Source organism: Varanus komodoensis, unplaced genomic scaffold, assembly GCF_004798865.1.
Source record: "Varanus komodoensis strain SLA01 unplaced genomic scaffold, ASM479886v1 scaffold70, whole genome shotgun sequence".
NCBI lineage: Eukaryota > Metazoa > Chordata > Lepidosauria > Squamata > Varanidae > Varanus > Varanus komodoensis.
In genome coordinates this window covers 1,168,596-1,190,953 of record NW_025336348.1, presented here as the reverse complement: position 1 = coordinate 1,190,953, position 22,358 = coordinate 1,168,596, and the positions used below count along the sequence as shown (strand labels likewise).

The 22,358-nt window shown below is 43.2% G+C and overlaps 1 protein-coding gene across 2 annotated transcripts in view; it reads left to right on the top strand.

Moving 5' to 3' along the window:
- The first annotated feature begins 9,084 nt into the window (after positions 1-9,084).
- The window catches only part of SOX5 (SRY-box transcription factor 5), a 349,663-nt gene continuing 336,389 nt past the window's right edge, over positions 9,085-22,358 (top strand). For both annotated transcript variants that reach the window (XM_044452207.1, XM_044452206.1), the window contains exon 1: positions 9,085-9,311. In XM_044452207.1, the coding sequence (XP_044308142.1) occupies positions 9,122-9,311 (190 nt within the window). In that variant the 5' untranslated portion in view covers positions 9,085-9,121. The remainder of the gene's footprint in view (positions 9,312-22,358) is intronic.

Here is a 22,358-nt window from a genome sequence, read left to right as displayed (position 1 = left end):
CTGTGCAGCCACAATAGGTTTTGGAGTGGCCATCACACCGGCGTGCGAGGGTGTGTGGATTGGCCCAGGGACAGTGAGCTAAACAATAGCTGACAATTCCTGTTTGTAAAACAGAACATTCATTAAATACAACCTCCCTGGTCATCATAGCTGGAAAACTAATTCTAAGCTTTTTATTTTTTCCCTCCATTGGAGACCTCCAAGACTGCATCCGCAAACTTGCTTATCCATTCATTACTGTCCTCAGATGGGCAGTTATGTTCATAGTTTTCTGGCTTGTAATTACCCAAATACAGGCAGCTGGATTAGCTCAGGTCAATGAACAATTCAGGCCTCAGTCTGTTTGTGGGAGAGTGATGGGGGGACTGCGAAGGGAGGAGAAAGCTTTTACCGAAGTCAGTGGTGGTTCTGAGTCTGTAATTTGTGGTCTGCAACGTGTTTGCTGGTGGTCTCCAGGGAGGAAGTTAGCAACCTTCATTCATTTACCCCTTGCTTCGAGTTTGCAGCACGTGATGATGTTGGATGACGTCAGGTTGGAGAGTCAGAGTTTTTGTGCGGCTCTTGCATATTGCACACCGTGGCGCACAAACATGCAGGCTGAGAGAATCGGGGCAGCCGTCACATTGCATCCTGTGCTCCACTCTGTCATTCGGCAGTCCAGAGCACTGAAAGGGGCATGAGGAAGCCACCATTCAGCATGGTCTCCGTGCGCCTTGCTTTCCTCTGATCAGGCAAGGTTTTGTTGGGTTTTGAAATGCTGCAAGACCAGTTTCCTCAGCAAAAACGTTCAGTGGGACGTTAATGAGACACGGGGGGTCATGGTGGTGGGAAAGGAGCAGACACACTGCAGACAATAATGGCTCTATCGGAACACCTAAGTTCTCTGCAAAACTCCCATCCGTCTTCTGCCTATGCTCAGCAAGACCAAAAACATACACAACATGAGCATGAGCCAAGTGTCCGATGCGCTAATATTATTCTTTCCAAATAAACCATTACTGTGGTTGACATATACTGGGAGGTGTGATGTGATCATGAATGGGAAAGGAAATGTCTATGAGAGAATCTGTCTATTAAAGTCTACAGTCTTCAGCATGGAAATACAAACACTTGAGGCATCACCCATAGTCAAGAACTAGACTGTGAGTTAAAACCCACGTTGCTATAAAATGACAAAGCTCCGAAAGGCTCCAAAGACTGCCTTCATCATCTTGAGATGTCTAAGCAAAATAACACAAGTGCATTCTTTTCACTTTGTCCTGAAAAACCCAGTTCTGGTAGAATGTCCCCTTGGGTTCATCCTTCAGCTGCTGCTTATTTTGGCTGGAATGGACCTTCCTCTAACAGCCAGTTTTGCATGATCGATGGGAAGACTTCTTTGTTCTGCCCCCATGCGGGCAGGTTGCACACTTGCAAGGCTAACTAGGTATGATTAGCCTAGTTAGCCTCATAGTAGGTGGGTCCTTGCATTGGCCAAACCTGGTGAAGAGCGCATCAGGAGGTGGCTTCCAAACCATCTGAGAACCCTACCACAAGCCATGGGTTCTGGGGCGCCCACCTTTCAATACATTCTACTGAATGTGGATTACATGCCAACCCCTGTGCCATGAAGGTAATTGGGCGGATTGTGTGGTGTGCTATTGACCTGAACGGGGGTGGGGGAAAGAAGCCACCATGGCATGGGTTCTTTTCCCTGGTCATCATATGAACTTATGTTCCTGTCTAGATATTACGCATGACTCAGTGTTTCTGGACAGTTGGCTGACGCATCAGACAACCCACATGTTTCCCCACCTCAGTCCCAAACTATGGCCCTTCTGAGACACTACTCAGCTTCTGCATCCAGACACTTGAGAGTTGCCCTAGTCTTTCTCCTGTGGAGCTAGCAGAAAGTCTGGGAAGAGTCTTTCTCAGGAATGGAACAAACCTGTGGGGGGATGGGTAGACTTTCCATCTCTGTCTCAGTTTATGCATCTTCCCTCATTCGCCTTCAAGGGCCCTGCCTGCTCCACTGCCGCTGTACCTTCTTGCTGGTCTCCTGACTCTCCTCTGCAGGAGCCAGGGCATCCTGCAGCCAGGTGTGCCCAATCCTTTCACAAATAAGGGCAGCTTGAGGTGGAGACGTGGCTCATTGGCTCTCAGCTGCTTGGTAGCAGTGTTGAAAAAGATAATAGGGAGCAAGAAAAGATGGTGACATTGGCAGTAAGAAGGTAGGATTACAGAGGATGACTCACCTAAGGGTCCATAAAGCCCTGCTGTTGGCATTGAGTGAGACCCAACCTCATCCCCGCTCCTTTCCATAACAGGAAGGCGGTAGAATTCAGGAAGGATCTGGCTGATGTTGGGGTGAGCTGACATTGTCACTGACCATCCGTAATGCTCTTTCATTGGGGAGCATTTTGCCCCCCTCCCCCTCGTAAAGACAGTAGCAGCCGTCTTTGTCTTCATTTCTCCTTTAAAGAGGTTTTACATTTATCCATTGTTCCTGTCTGCCTCAATTTGCTTTTTGGCTTGTGAAAGATGGTTGAGAGATGGCTGTAGCTGTGAGTCAATGCATGATATATGACGTTCTTGCTAAAATAATGGGAAAATACTATAGAATCTTTCTGAGTAATATCCAGCATGTTCCTGAGAAATGATATTTTAGCACTACTTCCTGGAACAGGGAGGAAACAATTATCTCCCAAAGATAAATATGGTAGACCTTTAAAAGAAAAGAAAAAAGAAAAGAAAAGAAAAGAGCAGCAGTACACAGTTAAGATATTTATGTATTTAAATTCTATACCTCCCAACAGCCAAAGCTGTTAAAGATCTTTCACAGATTCATTTCACTCTTTAGGATAGAAACGGGACTGTTCGCTCATCTAGCAAAATGAGAAAATGTTCTGGATGCGGATGAAGCCCATTGTCCAGTGACATGGCTTTACCTGTCAATCACAAAGGTGACAGGGGGGCTAGATTAAGCAAAGCTTCGCCAAGATTAACAAAGGAAGATTATTGACCTCATCGTGAAAGGGCAGGAGCCTGTTTTATCATTAAACCTTGGAAGAGGGATATTCCGTCACTGGTGGGAAACTTCGTTGGCAATTAGAATAGCAGCGTCTGCGGTGATTAGTTCCGGATGGACTCTGAACGCACAATCATTTTTATTCTCAGTGTGTGTGTCTTTCGGGGGGGCAGACAGTGTGGGGGACGAGAAATGTCGTTACCTCAACTACATGGTCCAAGAGGCTTCCCTGCTGCCCTCCGGAGTGAGGAAACGGCAGTCCGTCAGGTACTGTGGCATTTGCAGTGATGCTTGGCAGAACAAGGCAAGTGTCTGGGGATTTCTGGCCATTGAGGTTTTGGTGGTTCTTGTTGAAAGAAAGCCTTTCCTGGAGTTGGAGGGGACATCCTCTCCCAATTCACAGGGGATTCCTTGCATAAAAGGACAACGTGGATCTCCACTATTGGAGGTAGCTGCTAACTTCAGAACATTGTTTTGAAGAGTTGACACAGGCAGTGGCTGAAAGCCAGTTGAATTAGAACAGGTGAATGGATCCTTAGTAAAGAGTTGATATTCCTGAACTAGGGAATTCCAGGAATTCCCTGAAATTAGGTGCTGACATTTTTCCAAGGGGCTACCACCTTTCCTTTACCATGTTTTAAGTTTTTGAGTACCACTTTTTCCTGTGCAAAAATATCATACAAATTGCAACTGCAGTTTGGACTGCTTTCCCTTCTTTTCAGTTCTGTGTCTTTGGCAACTGCTTTCTAGAAACACTTGCTTGGACTGAGACCAGTTTCCCTTTGGATAGTGATCCTTTTCCTCTTTGGATAAATCCTATCAAGTTTGGGTGGGGGGAGCGTTGCATTGTCTTGGGGTGCAATCCCATGGGGATGACCATACGTGTCTGAACTCAAAGGATTCTTGGCATCCTATGCAAGACAGGAGGAGCGTGGAGGGGATGACCTTGCATGCCAGGTAGGAGGAGAAGGGATGGAAGTGGAGGCATCCCCCAGGTACACAGTATGACCAGCCAGTGGTGAGGTGCAGGAAGAGGGAATTGAGGGCATGTCCCTAACTCAGAGGTCAGATCTGGGAATCTGAACAAGCTTACGACTTTCGCGACCTTGGCTGGGTTCACTCATCATGGCAAGCAGCCCTGAATGGTTTCCACAGCACATGTTGTTTGCCTGGATCTGGACCATCAAATTGTTTCTATGGTAGCATGGTCTCTACCCTCCTTGCTCATCACTGGGGTATATGCTGTTGGCACACATCCCATCAGTCACTGCACCTGCAACTAAATCCCAGGCTAGAGTGCTGGAGCAGCTCTTGCATCTGCCTCTCTTTCTAGGGGACTCGGATAGTTGCATACCAGGACTATAGAGCCGTGATCCTGGGTTCAGATAATACAAGAAGCCATGGTGGACTGGGAAACCACAGAACAAACCATTTTTGCTTATTGTTGTCTCTAAAGACCATGGTGAAAAACCATAGCTGGGCTCAGACAACATGACAGACCAACAGTGTTAGAAACCATCATGGCTTGTCATATTATCTGAATCCAGCCACTATCTAGGGGGCCATAGGACTGTGCTGCCCGTTACCCTGATGAATCCATCCAGAAGAGCTGTTTGTACCAGGTTCCCACATGCTGCCCTCTGGCCAGGATCAGAGATCCTGACCCATTGTGAAAGCTGAGAAAATGTGTTTGGTTGTGATTTACCTAGCTTGATTGCAAGTTCAGTTTGGCTGTGTTTAAAGTGTTAAATGGGAGCTAATGTACTAATTCTAATTTGTGCTTAGCACTTGTTTGCATATTATTTATTACATTTCTGTCCCACCCTTTCTTCTTCCAAGGAACTCATTTCAGCTTACATCATTCTCCTCCTCCTTTTAGTCTTATCCCCACAACAACAGCCCTGTGAAGTCACCCGGTGGGCTGATTGGGGACTAGAACCTGGATCTCCTGAGTCACAGACCTTAACCCCTACACTATGCTGGCTCTCAAGAGATGCAAACTAGTGCCCTCCTCTAAGGAGGGTTCCAAAAAAGGACACATGTCTTATTCTAGCTTCCAAACATGAGTACGTGCCTGCTGAAAATAGTCACAAATTGTCAATGATGTGCTCTCAGTCCTGGTTAATTCTGTGGAGGCATTTTGCACAAACCGAGGAATCTGGGAAACTTTGGGAGGATTGTACAATTTTTCCACTGGTGCAAAGCAAGCAGCAGCTCCTAACATGAGCAGCTCACAGGCATTAGATGAGGAGTTAACTGATGTTTGGACATCATTCATTTATCCCTCCCTGCTTTTAAGCTGATATAACTGTGTATGCGTTTTAGCTTGCAACAGAGACAGTATGGCAAAGTTACAAAGACCCAGGCTATATTTTTAGAAACAGAAGAGTTCTTCTTGCCTCCATTGATAGGTGTAAGATCATATATTTAAATGCTCCCTTATACCAAAAATATCTGTTGCCTTTAGAAAGCTAGTATGTCAGGGGAACAGTCTCTATGCTCAAAAGCAGACAGATTTAGCAGCATGAATTGCAGGTAAGTCATGTGTGTGTTGCAGAGATGAGGATGATCCAGATTTGGAGGGAAAAGGATTGAAGGCCCCACTAGGGCCCCAGTCCAAATTGGGACCCTACATTTATACTAATGTGCAAATGTGTACACCATAATAATAAAAGGGATGGTCGCTTACAGTGCTTTGGTTCTGATGTGCTAGCTTTCTGGCTGCAGGGTTTTTGTTTTGTGGTGCCTTGATAGCAGAGAGTCTGTGATTCCCCTAGTTGTGTGCTGAATGTCTGGTCTAAGAAGGGCTGTAAGATATGCTTAATTCTAGATGTATAGCACTGCACTTTTTACCATGATACTAGGTAACTGGAAAGTTTGCATGCTGGGATATTTATTTTATTTGGAGATACATGGATATTTGGATATATAGAGAGCAGTGACATGGTCATATTTGCGTATTTCCTATCTTATTATTTTATTTTTACTATTTTATTTTATTAAGACATTTTTATGCCGCCCCATTCGCCAAAGCCTCAGGGCGGCTTAAAACAATAAGTTAAAATACAAATACATTAAGTTAAAATACAAACATTAAATTATAACCTTAAATTAAGATGTTTGTAAAGTGTAGACATAAAGTTAAAACACAAAAATAACATATAAAATAAGTCGCCCTGGCCAGGAAAAAAGTGCTTCTTTAGTTGTTTCAACAGCAAAACACTTGGTCATAAGAAATTCTGGCTCCCAGGTAAGCCTGAGGCAGGCCAAGCAACCTTGGAGACAAGGACGATGTCATGTGCAAAACGATTTCTAGAACACAAATCCCACCAAAATCTCCATCTCGTCCAATTCCAAAAAAGCCTTGACGTCTAGTTTGCAATTAACGTCACTTGGCAGATTAGGAGCTGTGGTGAACAGTTGCGACCTGTGAAAGGACATGCACGGAAGCCACACCTACACTACCTTTTGCTGCCACATTTCCTCCTTTGCACATTTCTACTTCCTGGATATCTGGATCTAGGAACAGCAGAATTCTCTACTTCACTTGATTTCTGTCTTTTGGAACGCATCAGCCTTTCGTTTTTGAAAATATAGAAGTCTTTACAGTCCATGGGATTTCCCTACCTACCTACCTACCTACCTACCTAATCGCAATGGGAAAATAATGAAAGGGCATAAAGTGTCTACAGTCAAACAAATACAAAGGCTGATGGGCTGTTTTTGTTTTGCTTTGCTTTTGAGCTGCTCATCTAAATCATGACAAGAAAGGGTCAGAAAAATTCAGCAACCTCACTGGAACGTCTGCTTTCTAATTTTGTTGTGCCAAGTTGTATTACTGTTACTTTATACAGCGTTCTGTAGAATCAAAGAGACTGGGAATTACACTGCATGGCTACCTCATCCCCAGGGAAGGAATCTGTGTCTGGACATCACATGCAGGTTCCAGTGTCTCAGGCTTGCGGGTCTATCCCAAGTTCCAAGTAGAAGCCTCCTTTATGAGCAATTTATTTGATTTGCATTTCAATGTAAACTTCCCAAACCTGAACACAACCTGGAATGCAGTTAGCCATTGAAATCCATTCTTTTCTGATGCTGGCCAAACGGTTTGAAAATAGGGGAGGTGGGGGAAGGTTTGAAGCATTGCACATATTACAGAAATGTACACAAACATGCTTGGTTTAAAAGGAAAATTGCTTAGAAAAAACACATACGTTGGAAAAAGTATGTGTGAAAATGCATCGATGTGGGTGGCAACGTGCATTGAAAATGCTTTTTGAAAAATGCAGCTAAAAGTATGTGTGAATCTCCTATGGGATAGAATCATAGAATAGTAGAATTGGAAGGGGCCATGAAGACCATCAAGCCCAACCCCCTGCTGTTGCAGGGCACCAAGTTACACCATCCCACTCAGAGGGCTGTCCAAAAAGCAAAGAAACTAATGAACAAATCATGATCTAAGGTAGATATGAGATGGAATGAACTTGTATCACCTGAGCGTATTTGAGTAAAACTGAGCTTGGTGTATTCACCCATCCCTACTTACAGGTATAGGTAGTTAAGTGGAAGAAGCCTCTCCCGGTGAGTACCCAACAGGTGCTCAAGGATGGTGCACCTGCGAGGGGTGGATGCTGAGGGCAAACAACAAGAGAGGTGGGCGTTACCTCTTCTGCTTTTACTGACCTTCCCCCCAGGAATATGGCCAGAAATTTTCAGGAAACAGATGCCAGATGAGAAGAACATTTTCAGCCAGGTTATTATATGGAGATACTGGTGGATGTGGAGGAAAGAGGCTGGAGCACATGAATCAGCCTTTACAATTGAACAGAAAGGATTGCACCAACAGGAAGGCCCTGTTGTGCAGAAGTTGTGTGGATGATAAAACAACAAGGATTCTCACAGAAGCCTAAAAACAGGAATGTATCATATGGTGTCACTTTGAAGGCAAGAGTTAATGCTTCTGATCCACATGAAGGCTGTCAACACAATTAAAGACCAGCAACTGAAGAGACAGCTCTAGATACACAAAGATCAAGAAATGAAAGGAGCATTTCCAAAGGGTGTGTGTGTGTGTGTGTGTGTGTGTGTGTAGGGAGACAAAGCAAATAAAGAGGCACAAGGCAAAGGAAAGAGAGAAATATGTTTGATAAATCAGAAGGTGTGAAGAAGGTCCGTCTCATCAGGACAAACCAGATTGTGGCTATTAAGAGTCAAATCCATTAAAAGAGGTGAGGATATTCTTGGTGACTTTAATGAGAGCCAGATCTTATCTTTGCGGGAGGAAAATGTGTCCTCGTGTCATTGGACATGCCATTTGCAAGCATCATTAAGGCCCACCTTTGTGCTGGAAGTCTCCTCTTTAAAAAGCTCTTAAAAGAAAGGAAAATAAAAGAGAAGAGGAGAGAAAAAATGGAGGTAGGGAGGGAAGCAGAAGATAAGTTTGAATTATCTGGATTATTTTACCCATAGGAAGAAGGTAGTTACTTAACAGGGCAGGGAAACAATGGCAGAAGTGGAGTACAAGGGGGTGCACGATCTGATTGTTCTTTTGATTTCAAGAAGAGCTAGTCATCCTAATATTAAGCGTGTGAAAAAGAAAAAAAGGAAAAGTGGGTAGAGGAATTCATGGTTCTTAAGCAAATGAAAAACAAAAATGTCTTCAAAGATTGCCCATAAAAAGCTGTAAAAGAGCAAACAATTAAAGGTAATCCATACCATAGTTATTTGAAAACCTGTGAACGTTAACAGTTCTCATTTGAAGGGAAAATATGTGTAATGTTTCTCTCCTGAACCCTAATCTTTCCTCACTTCAGCCTGTAATCTTAGTTTATCCTTGATGGAAAGGCTTTGTTCCCTGTGTTTTTGAAGCTATATTTCTTCCCCCGCTTTCTTCCTCTCACCCCCTACCCTTGAATAAAAGTTTTGACAGAGGAACAAACAGGAATGGACCCGAGAGAACAAAGGAATGCTCTTTCTTTCTTTCTTTCTTTCTTTCTTTCTTTCTTTCTTTCTTTCTTTGTGTATGTACACATGATGGCTTTTCTTTCTTTCTTTTTTAGAGAGGTGTTTCATCTGGCTCTGTTTCCCTTTCAGGAAGTCGATGGCAATAAAGTGATGTCTTCATTTGCCCCGCACAACTCATCTACCTCACCCTCAAAGACGGAAGAAGGTGGACGTCAAAGTGGAGAGTCGTTCTCCAGCACAGCCCTTGGGACTCCCGAAAGACGTAAAGGGAGTCTAGCGGATGTTGTGGACACTCTAAAACAGCGGAAAATGGAGGAGCTTATCAAGAATGAACCAGAAGGTAAGCTCGTCATCACAGGCAGATGTTACCAATTACTTCAGGGGTCCCTCAGGTTCTAGACGCTTGATGTGGCTATGGGCATGGAAGCCCCGACCAGCCTTATCCAAGCCCATGGCCTCCAGATATTTTGGCCCTCAGCTCCCAACACACCTGCTTAATGGCCATACTGGTTGGAGCTGTTGGGAACCAGAATATATGGCAGTATTAGACTTGGGGAATTCTCATCCAAGCCATGTTTTAAACTTGCAAAGATGATCCACAATGACCTTCAAGTGCATGGACTTCCTTTCACGGTTGCTCCTTCAGCACCACTGTTTCCATATTATATTACCTGCAACTAATCTAGATTATCATGCAGCTATCTGGATGTCATCTGAATCTTATCTGTTGTTTGTTCAATCAAGTCAACTTCTTGATCGGTGATTTCAAGTCGGCTTCTTTCAACAGACCAGGCATTGTTAGGATTAACCACAATTTCTCCAGGTTCAGACATTGTGATAAATTGTGATTAAGCATTAAAGATAATTTTAAATAAATAAATACAAATAAATGAAATTTTCAAACAAGTTGTGCCAGAGGAAGAAGTATGTATATGTGTGAGTTTTGAGTCCAAGGTTCTCGGTAAGTCAACCTCATATGCAAAAGAGTCCATTGTCTATTACAGGATTTTCCAATTCTGTGCCCTCCTCCAGATGTTTTGGAAATCAGCTCCCATCAGCCCAGCCAACATTGGCCAATGGTCCAGAAATCTGGAAGTGGTAGTCCAAAACATCTGGAGGTCAGCAGTTTGTCTCCCAGATACAGAATCAAATATACCTGTATTCATCGTACAATTCTCTCTCCTTTTCTCTTTTCATTCTTATTATGGATCATGAGTTTTGTTTCCTCCGAAGTTTGAGAAAGTGTGGATTTGTTTCAGAAAGACTAAAAGAAGGGTTAGTCCAGGCCTCCCCCCTGCTGTTGCTGATTCTGATTTTAGGCTGCATTGGTACTTGAAATAGAATTTTATTTTGAAATGGTAGTTTCCAATACTTTATAACCTCATGTGTACCTGAGTTGAGTGGCATCCTACTATGTCCATTAAGAAATGGATCAGGATTTTGCACATTCCCTATGCATTCCTATGAGATTTATGAGGAGAGACTGAAGGAACTGGGTCTTTTCAGCCTTGAGAGGAGGAGACTCAGAAGGGACCTGTTAGCGACATGCAGGTATGTGAGGGGGTGGCCACACAGAGGTGGGTCATGATCTTTTTTCCCCTGCAAAGGAGGGCAGGATGTGTTTCAATGCAGCAAAGCTCAGGGAACCAAGAATCAAGGTGGATGCCAGGAAGTACTTCCTGATGGTTAGGACCCCTAGGGCATGGAAAAGGCTTCCAGGAGAGGCGGTTGAAGCCCCATCAGTGAGGATGTTCAAGGATAGGCTGGACCTGCACATGGCAGGCATGTCATGAGTGGAGCCAGCTGGAGCTGGAGGGTCAGACTAGATAGCCGAGGAGATCCCTTCTGACTCACTCTGTTTCTGTGTGTTTATTTCCTAAGTTTAATTCTGACCACTGCACAGCTCTTCAGGCAAACTCAAAAGTTCCATAACTCCAGCACTTGCTGGACTTCCAGGATTGCTTACGAGTTGGGAACAAAATGCCTACAGGAGGCTGCACAGTCCAGAGATGGCAGCTCGTGCAGAATGCAGTGGCCAGAGTATTGCTTCATGTGTCCATACGGGAGCATATCAGCTTGACCTTTATAATTCTGCAGTCCAGAGAATGTTGGCTATTGTACAAATTAAAAGTGCAACAAGGAATAATAACAGAAACAAGCCATGGTTGTGCAGGCCCAGTGCTCTGGGTAAGCCTTGCTGTTGTTAATGTTCATTTAACTAGCTAGGGTGGCCTCCAGGTTTTTGAGGGTGCTGGGCCAGGCCGTCTCACAGACTGAATGAGCTCCAAGCCACTTCCATCTCTGAGGCTCTCCCAGCATGTAAATGATGAAGAAATGCCAAATAAGGTTGCCAAAACTGCTGTCTTTCAAATGTTTACCTTTAGCAAATGAATGCTTTAAATGCAAAAGTAAACAAAGTAATAATATGTAATAAATACTCCTTTTTATTTAATAACTGTGCAGATTCACCAATTATTGTGGAAAAAATGGTTTTCTTGCAAAGACACAGTTTGTGATAAGCATTGCGTTGTGTTAATCTCTTGTCAGTGGTTCTATGGACCCTTAGTGGGTGTTCAGCCATGCCTGCCTTTGATGCTGAACCTTTAAATAGCACACCTTTTCTCATGTGAAATTTTCTCTCTCAGATGGTCCATTTTTCTGTAGCATCCCACAGTCTTCTCACTTCTGCTCCACTGTTTTCCTGCTTGCCCTCTCAGCTTAATTTGGCTTATCTCCAGATGTTAGAAAGATCCACTAATTCTGTCTTTGCAGTATTCAGGAATATTGCTGTTTTCTGCTTCCCTTCTTTCTTGGTGTAAACAAGCTCTTTTTGTGTATACATTGCAACTTTGCCTGGAAATTTGGCTGCTTTGCTTGAGAGCATCAATTCTGTAAGGGCCTGAAGATGTTCCATCTCTGCCTGTCCCTGCATTGTTCACATTGCTCTTGCTTTGGATCAGATATTCCTTTGACAAACTAATCTTAGTTTCATGTTATACTTCACTAAACACTGAAGGATGGAATTAGAAGGTCTTCAACTTAAATTTAACTGGAAGTACAAGATGTTCTATCTGCCGTGGCTAGGTCTCTGATCTAGGCCCATGTGGAGCCAAGTTTGTGTGGTGATCCAATGCTTGCCTGGAAAAGGCCAGCTTCCTTTTTCAGCGTCAAGCAAGATCCCACGAAGGCTGGCTGGCTGGAATCAGAGGGCCGTCACTAGGAGGGCTTACAAGGAGCAGAATGGAGTCCCAGTAGAAAGAGCTGGTCAGATAGAATATTGCACATTTTTGGAGGCCCCAGGGAACAGCTGATGAGTCAACAAACAGCAAAACTCAATAGCAAGTTTACATCTTCATGAAACAAGCAATGACTCTCAGAGTAGGCTTGGTGGGTGCCTACAGAGGACACACAGTCCAACAGGGACCCTCTGGCAAGACCCGCTCAAATTTGCTTCTCCTCTGTACCACGCCAGTCTGTCTGTTTGCCTGCTTTTTGCTCAGGTACAGAGGACAAGGTTGAGAAGGAGCAGCAGCAGGTGCACCGCTGCCTGCTTCTTGACTGTCTGTCTGCCTGTCTGTCCAACAAGTTGTAGTAATGAAGGCAAGCCGATGAGGAGCAATAGTTATGGTTTTGAGAAGGTAGAGCAGGGCCCATGGAGGGTGCTTTGCCAAAGGGCCCTCAAAAAGTTGGAATGGACACTCATGATTAAATAAATGTTGACAAGTAGAGGAGCCTATTGAAGTTGTCCAGCCCTGTGGTCCTCTGCAGCTTGGGGGTGGCACCTGCCAGAAGCCCAGGCCTTAAGAGAAGTCACAAGAAAATGAAAGGGGCAAAACTCTGAAGTGATGCCTTACAGAATGAGTGAAAAGTTTATCTTTGGCTTTCCCCAGGTGCAGGTTCTGGGGAGACTAACCAGATTTTGATGTTCAGGATTTCTGAACCTGCCAACCCCTGATTTGGAAGCCGGTCACCAGTATCCTCCTTGCCTGAGAGGCCTTGGGGCAAATTCAGGGATTGTGGGTTGTCACAGAGCAGGGGTGGGCAACCTCTCTGGGCCTGAAGTCTGCATGCAGTGCCAGGTGGTAGGTGGGCCTCTGGCAGATTCCTCTTCAGGCAGTCAATGGCCACATGCCGATCTTTGTCCTCGAGAGCCAAGTTTGCTTCAGTGTAATTGGCCTGCGGTCCCAGCAGGCTTTCCATGTGTTTGAACCATGTGAGGGCCGTGGGGGATTTGGTGCTTCTGCTTGTTTTGGTTTTGCCTTAAGGAGGACTTGTTTTGCCTTGCTCTACTTTGATTCTGAATCAGACATGATTCTGTTAATAGTTCGACTAGTCACTTATTCTTGATTTTCTAGAAATTGGTATTTGGACAGTAAGGCAAAAGCAACCTTTGAATGCATGGCAGTTGTGAGAAAATGAGTTCAGAGAGACTGTAGTACCATTACAATGGATGATGGATTGTGAATTAAACAAAAATAAACCCTGAACTACTTCAGAATTTTCACACCATTGTTCACACCAGTCCAGCTTCATCTCTTGTAGGGTTTGGCTGGAATCCAACTGTATTTGTCATCTGTTTGGGCCATCTAAATTTGTTAGGAGAAAAGTAATCTCCATGGTGACTGAAGCAATGGAGATTGCTTACTGCCCACATCTTCTTAGGTTGCTAAATTTGTTGAAATGGATGGAGTGGAAAGTATCAGTGTTAACGATTTAGCAAGTTCTGGAGAGAGGGGAGGCCAGGTGATAAGGACGGAGCCCTAGCTGGCTACAGGATGAGCTGCATCATGGGAACGTGGACTAGTGCCTTTGCAGTTCTACATTGCCCACCGTCGTGTCTGGGAATAAGTCACACAAACTATTTTCTGAAAAGCTGAACTCTGCTTTTTCATGACCAGGATGGCTGCCGTGCCATCATCAAACATTTTCCTGCCGGAGAATAATGGGTCTGCGTAACTCCCCCAACAAAATACACATCTGTGCTATTTGTCTTCCGGTGTAAGGTACATTGCAGAATTTAAACTTGTAAAACAAACATTTATTTATTTATTTATTTAAAAGAGTAAAAACAAATACATTAGAAACAAATTGCATTACGATTGTGGCTGGCTGGCAAGAAAAGGCTTCTTGGACTAAGATGATCCTTTGCAGCCCAGTGTTGGTGCCTGCCTGGCTTCCAGGGGCAGGAAATAACATGGAAATGGGGCTCTTCACCTGGTGGACTGCAGCCAGGCATCCTGCCCAGCAGACAATGGAAGTGAGCGAGGTGAGCCCAGGTGGATCCATTTGGAATCAGATTTAGAAGCTGGTTCCTGGTTTGCCCTTTAGACTCAGCGTTGCACCAGCGCAGATGAGCTTGCGTGGAGCCAAGAGCATAAGAAGGCGGGACAAAGTAGGTAAAGATAGCCTGTTTTTACCAAACAGATGGCTCTGGATCCCAAAATGCCTGAAATGCCCAGCTAACTTTTGCTTTTCACTGGTGGGCTTGCTTGCAAGTGAAGCTTAGGCTTAGCTGCTGCTTGGTAAACTTGGTTTTAGAATGACTCCAAGCCTCCACTGTGAGCCTTGCGTGCATTTTCCTCTTCCATCTGAGAGCAAGTCTGAGGCATGGCAGAGTTCACTGCGAAGCTGGTTGACAGGGACCTGAAAATGAAGTGCTCCTGCCCTTGTACCCACATGCATGTGTGATACGATTGCAAATTAGCCTGTTGCTATTTAATGAGGCCCCACAAAACGAGTCGGACGGAAAACAACTGCTTTGTTTCATGGCTGCTTTTCCTCACTTCTCTCCCTCTCCCCCACCTCCCACCCTTTTCCCCATAATGGGATGTATTTTAAACATGGGGCTTTCTTGCTTGCATTTGGATAGCATGGCCTCAACATTAAGATTTGTTCCATGGTTTGGACTGGGAAGGATCTTCTGGAGATGAGGCCCAGGTTACTGCTCTGGAGTAAATTTGTGGGGAGGGAGAAGGGAAATGGGTTGGGTGGCAGCGGGTTGTGAAAATAGGCTGTAAAGTAGGAGGCACCAGGCACCAGAGACTCCATTAAGGAAAGGTTACCGTTAGACATAAGAATGGTGGCGGAGCTTATGCATTATCTCAGGTCCGCTAAAATGAAAACGTATAGCACAAACAAAAGACCTACAGCTTTGTGAGGAGACGAGGGAAGAGGTGTGTAGTCAGAGGCGGGGGAGAAAGAGAGGGAACACAGAACATAGGGGCTTTTAAACAAATGTATGCAGCAGAAAATCTTTTCTTCCCTCCAGCCATTGTTCTATTGTCTTTCAAAGGCCATTAAAATGAACAGCAGGTTGTGATGAAAATTTCATTAAGCTCTAGTTAAATCATTATGAGGTGCCCATATTCATGCTAGGCTCTTTCCCCATCAAGGGCGCTCGCGCACACACGCGCGCACACACAAATGAATAGAAAATTATGTGGATTTTATCCCACCTTTTTCCTTCCCCCTCCACCCAAATTTAAAATTAAAAAAAAAAAACTTATAATGAAAGTTGAGAAGTTGAAAAAGTAAAGCATGTTATAAAAAATACCTTATTGGTGCACCTGCTCAGGAGAGGGAAATGAGACAATTAAAACATGTCAACAGAGGAGGTGTATTAGCTTTATAAAATGCCTCCTTCTCCATTTTTCCCAACGTGATTTTTTTCCATCTTAGAAAATAGCTAATTAAATATTCACACTTGTATGCAACAGAAGCAGAAAATGGTGGTTACTTTGAAAAGGGCAACTCCCTGAAAATAAGTTGTTTGCAGTGGCTCCCAATGTGACCCTTTTCTAGACCTCAAAATATCCTTCCCCTCAAAAAGTGGGGGAATTGTTTAGGAATCATGACAGCATTTCTTCATGTGGAAATTACTCCCCAAGAGCGGTAGAAAAAGATTCAACTCTGGGCTTCATCAACGTATTATGAGTAATGGAAAGGATAAAGGAAAAGCAAATCCAACTTGTATGAGGGATATCACAGAAAGATCCATCTCCAAATAGTATTTCTGGCTATAGCCAAACAAACTGAAAGGCTGATAGTCAACTAAAATGATGAGACTCAACAGAACAACATCATGATTACCCATGGATTGTTTAAACCCTTGCTAGTCATGGACGGAAAGGGAGAGGAATAACCCAGACTTGGAACCCACGGTTTGCTCCTTTCCCAATAACTGCAGTTCTGTGTTCAGACATCATTCTGAACATGGAGTATCCCTGGGTTGTTTGGCTGAGTAGAAGTGCCCAGCCAGGAGTCAGCATGTTTGCTCACTTCATTTGGGATATGTTGATGTTGAGAAGACCAGCTTGTTGGATCTCAGCAGACTCCCTGTCCCTTGATCAGAAGAGGATAAGTTGGGGTTTAGGGAGTGTCTGTGGATTTCCATGTCAAAGTTGGCATGTGGGTTGCACATTTAGAGAAAGATACAAAGAGGAAATTTGCACAGATTAAACAATTTGCATGATTTGTGCAAATTGGAAGGCAGAAAGTGCATAGTTTGAGTGTAATTTGTGCAAATGATTCCTACAACTGCATAGTTTTTTGCTCCCAGTTTACACAAAGAGCTCAGATGGCATGATTTAAGCTGATGACCTAAGGATTTTTAATGTTCAAACCACAGCTTAGAGAAAAAAATATGTGAGTTGGCTTGACTCATACAACAATGACTCACTGCCCATGCAGGCCAACAAAGCAGAATCTGTATGCTGAATTGTGAAAATCCATCAGATTTTTACCTCCTTTTTGGGTTTTCCACACATCACTAACTCCCACTCATTCATGACTGCCCAAGGGTTCAGAGAACTCCGGGTATCTGTGATGTACAAAGCAGGTTACAAAGTATGCACAGATATCAGCCAGGTTTGCCCACAATAATAATCCAGGTTTCCACTTCCTGATCGCAGAAACAGTTAAACAAGCTGTGCACCTTCTGTATTGTCTTTCCTGTTCTGTCTCCCCATTAACTAGCTAGAGTCATAAACAACAAGAAACCACAGCAATGGAGGGACAAGCCAGAACTTGTTGGTGAGGAGACAAACCAGAGTTCCTGGTTCACACATAACAATAAACAAATCACAGATGAAAGGGCTGTGGTTAGCAACTCCCACCGGAAGCAAGAGCAGTGCAGGCACAGAATCCAGGCCGTTGTATTGTTGCATTGACAAAGCTGTCATCTGTCACTAAGATTAATACAAACAGTGCAATAGAATTTATCTGAATGGAAACTGGTCCAAACCCTCATTTTTTAGCTGCACTACCATAGATGCCATCTAGACCTGCAAATTAGCCTGAATTGAGCTATCCCATTCTGAACTAGTCTTAATGATCAGCCTGATCCTGATAAATGGTACAGATTATTATATCATGAATCATGTGCAGACGCATAGCAACATGGTTCTTTATTTCTACTACAGCGTCAACACATCCTGAGTTTTCTGTCCCCTGCTCACAGAAGATTGCAATATATTTTAAGGGCTTCCCTCAACTCACTCTTGTATGTATCTTTCCATTTGCTGAACGCTTAAGCAAAGTTTAAGCATGAGTTTATTCTGGTCTGTTACGGCTTTGGGCATGATGCAGATAAACTGGAACGCACGTTTCTCTTTTGCTGAAATTGTGCTGTTGACTCAGTGCTTAGTTGTGCTCTTGCTGCTCATCAGTTGCTAAAGACTTAAGCTGCAATCCAAACACGCCACTGAGTGAGTACACTGTGCTGAACACACTGTGGATTTTTTCTCTGTACATGTGCATTGGATTGTGTTGTTAAGGACTGGTGATAAAAGCTCAGAAATAGGTATGATGATACGTTTGGAGTGTTGTGACCTACCCATGTACTCCTTGGCTTACACTTCTAGTCCCAAGCTTTCAGTACCTGCTGAAATTTTAACATGTGTGTTTGCTTCTAATCCCTGACTGAAATTAGGAGCTGTTAATTCCAGTTATATGAATGGATGCTTTGGCATTGTGGTGTTGGAGAAGACTCCTGAGAGTCCCTTGGACTGCAAAGAGATCAAATCAGTCAATCCTAAAAGAAATCAACCCAGACTGCTCTTTAGAAAGTCAGGCACTAAAGCTGAAGCTCAAATACCTAATGAGAAGGAAGGTCTCATTGGAAAGGACCCTGATGCTGGGAGCAATTGAAGGGAAAAGGAGAACGGGATGGCAGGGGTTGCGGTGGCTGGATGGGGTCAGTGGATGTGGGCTTGGGTGAACTCCGGGGGATGGTGGAGGACAGGAAAACCTGGAGGAATGTTGTCCATGGGGTCGCAACGGGTCGGGCATGACTTTGCGACGGAACAACAACAATTCTCTCATTGTATAAACCAAAGGTAATTGGTGTCCCCCAGATTTGGGGGGGGGGGGGGTTGTAGCTATCATTATCCTAAACCAGAATGATCAGTACCCAGGGATTATGGGAGTTGTAGTCCAAAGTATCTGGAGGGCATGAGGTTGCCTCTAACTGACCTAAGCCATGAAAGCCAACCATTTCCACAAGGTGCAGTATTTTACGGTATGACTTTGTATACTGAAAATAAAAGAAATTACTGCCAAGAAAGGGGCTGGGACAGCCTCAGGGGTGAGCACATTTGAAAGTGAAATGGACCATAAAAAGGCACATTTCCTCATCCCTAGATGTGACATCATTATTTTGGGGCTCTCCTGTCTTTTCCAGCAACAGGCAATATTATGGAGTTGTAGGTGGGGAAATGTAAAACACCACGATCCGTATCACATGTTCCTCTATCTAAAAAAGTATGAAAATGTGGAGAGAAATTTGGGATTGTCATTTTCTATGGCAACCCTGTGATCTGCATCACATCAAGTTCTGTTCTAAATGTGTACATTAAAATTTAGATTTCTTTGCCCTGCCAGAAACCACATATTTGTACATTTAGCTACTTATACATCAGGATATATGTATTTTTTCCAATATGTCTCAACTACCAAGTACTATAATTTTCAATATTTCAAAGCTCAGAATATACCAGCAAAGTTGTACCCAATTAGGGAAGTAGTATTTTACCAAACAAAGAGGTATGCTGAGAGGATGTGCGTTGGAGTTAGGTACAAAACACCAACAAAATTCTAATGTGTACATTTTCACTTGGAGAGAAAATTGGTCCTGCTGGAGATTATGATGTTCTCTGATTACTAATGTTGGGGCCAAGGAGTTGTGGATTCCTCTCCTAGCTCAGACGTACATTCATCTGAATGGCATGAAGCTGCTTTGTTGATTCAGGCCATTGGTCCGCCAAGCCCACCTTTTACTTTGACTTTCAGGCTCTCTGGAACTGATTGCAGGGATCTTTGCCATGGCCTGACGCTGGCCATAATGGGCAGGTATTGAATTGGGACCTCCTGCATTTTGAGCTGGTCCTTGAATGGCCACCAAGCCATGGTCCTTCCTATAAGTCACACGATAACCTTGGGCAAGTCATGGCCATTCTTGCTCGATTTTCTTTATGGTGACCTGCCTTACAGGGACATTGACAAGGCTAGCATGACAAATATCCTGAAATTTGTTATCCCCTCCTCCTCCATCTCCTCCTCCATCTCTGCTGTCTCACAGTAAATTAGGGATGGGCAAACAAGGGAGGTTCATATGTGAGCTGGCCCTAGGCTTCGGCAAATGGGGCAGCATAGAAGTCTCCTGAATGAATGAATGAATGAATGAATGAATGAATATCAATCCCCAGGATTCTCCAAGCATCATCTTGCCTGATTCCTATTTGCATTTGGGATTGCTGCTGATTTTGCATACATGGGAATCTTGTTCAAACTGAGCATTGTGAAGATCTCCCCAAATCTGCAGAAATACCCTAATTTGCACATTTTCTTTCAGAGTAAAACTGGGTTGTTTCCATCTACTGGGGAAACTTGCCCAAATGAGGAAACATGTGTCAACCAGACTAGAGATCAGGAATGAAACACGTGCCAGCGTGTCTTCCATAATATATTGATATTTTTGGCAGGTACACATTTCTGCTCACCTTCCAGGGTTCCAGCAGATCTAATACGAGCCCTTGCATATGTTTATGGAAAACTGTTTTGTTTGTTTGTTTGTTGTAAAAATTTTATAAAAGGTTATAAAACCTTTTTATCCACCCATTCTTTTAAGGTTGATTAGGTTTTAATGTGGGTTTTGTTTTATTAGACTTACTGGATGCTGTGCTTCATTTTATTCTGTTTTTATTGTAGACCATCCTGAGACTGTAGTAGTCAGATGGTATATAAAAGCTTTAAACACACACACACACACACACAAATAAATAAATAAAACGTGGGGGAGCAATGTGTTGGGTCAGGGTCCAGTGGTAGATTCTGGGCTTCTTGCTTTGCAGGAACTTGTGTCAAATTTCCCCACCCTCTTTTGTCCCAGACATCCCAAAGCACTGAATAAAATCCATTCCTTGAAAAGCCACATTTCCATTCCTTGCAGATGTTAAAGGACATTTTCTTTCATCCTGCTTCATGCTTTTCAAATTTCTTCTTGCAATTTGTGATCTCTCATGAGATCTAAGTCTCATATCCATAGTGGTACCCCCTTCCCTCTGCTTTATCTTTATCTTTTCTTTTCAATGTTTGGTCTCTCCTTAATGCAAGGAGATGGTGCAAATCTGAGCCATTTCAGCCAAATGTGTTTGTGGATATCAAATTTGGGGAGTTTGACTTATCACTGATATACTTTACATTGATGCTGCTTTACATCCATACCCCAAAAGGAAAAATCTAGCTTAGAATTCAGGAGAATAGGAGCCAATCTCCTATTTCTGGTGTACAATAATGAAGATAGTGGAGAAGGTTAGGAGAAATTTTCTAGGCTGTGACAGACCTCCAGCTCTTATTCTGAGGGGTGCCTGTTGACCATGGCTTTTCTCTTGCAGCTAAAATCATCAGTAAGATGACCATTTGTGGGATGGTAAACATGACTTTTGCCATTATATGAGGGGCATTACAGTATGACACTTGACTTTAGTACTGGGCATCTGTTTTAGAGGAGCATTTGCAAGATCATACAATGTTATCGCAAATTAATTAATCTGGGGGTAAAATAGCTTTTGTGGATGCAGGCATCATTCTTGCTTGTGTCATTGAGCTCAATCTTATTGAATGTCTTTCTTTGTGATACTAGAGGGATGCATGAATTTTATTTATTTGTAAGTTGTGCAAATATATCCCATTCATAATTGTGTATTTGGGCAGGATTTTTTTTAGAAACAGTTGCAAATTCCCAAATTTGTTACTGTGTTTGAAGAATGCGTATTTTTTTAAAAATGCACATTTTCAAACATATATACATTAATGCATTTTAGTCAATGGATGGGCATGTCAGTGAATAGAAATGCCCAATTTTCACATTCAAAATACACATTTCTAACATTTGAACTAACCTCCCCCCCGCAAAAAAAAGTGAAAAATAAAAATAGAAACAAGCCAAAATGAGCCTCTAAGTGATTTCTGTATAATTTAGATGACTTGTTTTTAATTTTGATTTACCCAGTTTGTGCCTTATGGACAAAACACAGGATCGAATGCCATCTCTAGCCAGTCTGTACCTTTTCCAGTTTGCAGTTTGAAGAAGCATGTTCGGCAAATGCATAGATTTTCAAAATGTGAATGAAAAATGCATATTCTTGAAACATGCTTGAATCAATGGGAGAGGAATCTGTATTTCTGAAAGATGTACACCATTGGTGCATACATATGGAAAATTTGCATGGATTTTCATGGAATTGTAAGAAAAGCAAAACTTGTAATCTAACTTAGATTTGACTTAGAACAAGCTTTGAGATGGAATTTGGAGAACTTTGGCCAGTGCAACTTTTCCTAATGCCCACATCCTTATTTTGCTTTTCCTGCGTGATGCTCAGCTTTCCTATCTGATGTAGATTCCATTATCATCTTTCAGTGTAAAGTTACAGGCATGTCCAACATAGAGCTGAGAATGCATATCAAATGCACACTTCCTAAACTTGCACAGAGTTATCTAGTGATGCTCACTATTTTCAGAATGTTCTGACACGCTTTCCAATTTTTTAAAGAAAATGTGCACAAGAACCTGTGTAAGAGAGAAAAATTACACAAAATACACAAGCATTACACAAGAGGGAAGGGCAGAGGCATGCATCGTACTAGTGGGAAATGCTTCTGGGACAGACATTAAAGTGTAATCTTGTGGGCAGCGAGACAGAAAAGAAGGGTCAATGCGATGAGGTGATAAAAATACAAGCAGTCATACATGCAGTACAGTTCTGCTCTGGAGCCCTAAATGGGCTTTGGCCTTGGGATCCCACGATGTGAATTCTTCCTTTTAGGCTCAGATTTCTCCTGAAGAGACAGAAATATACGAGTGTGTTAGCATTCCTCTTCTTGATTCCTT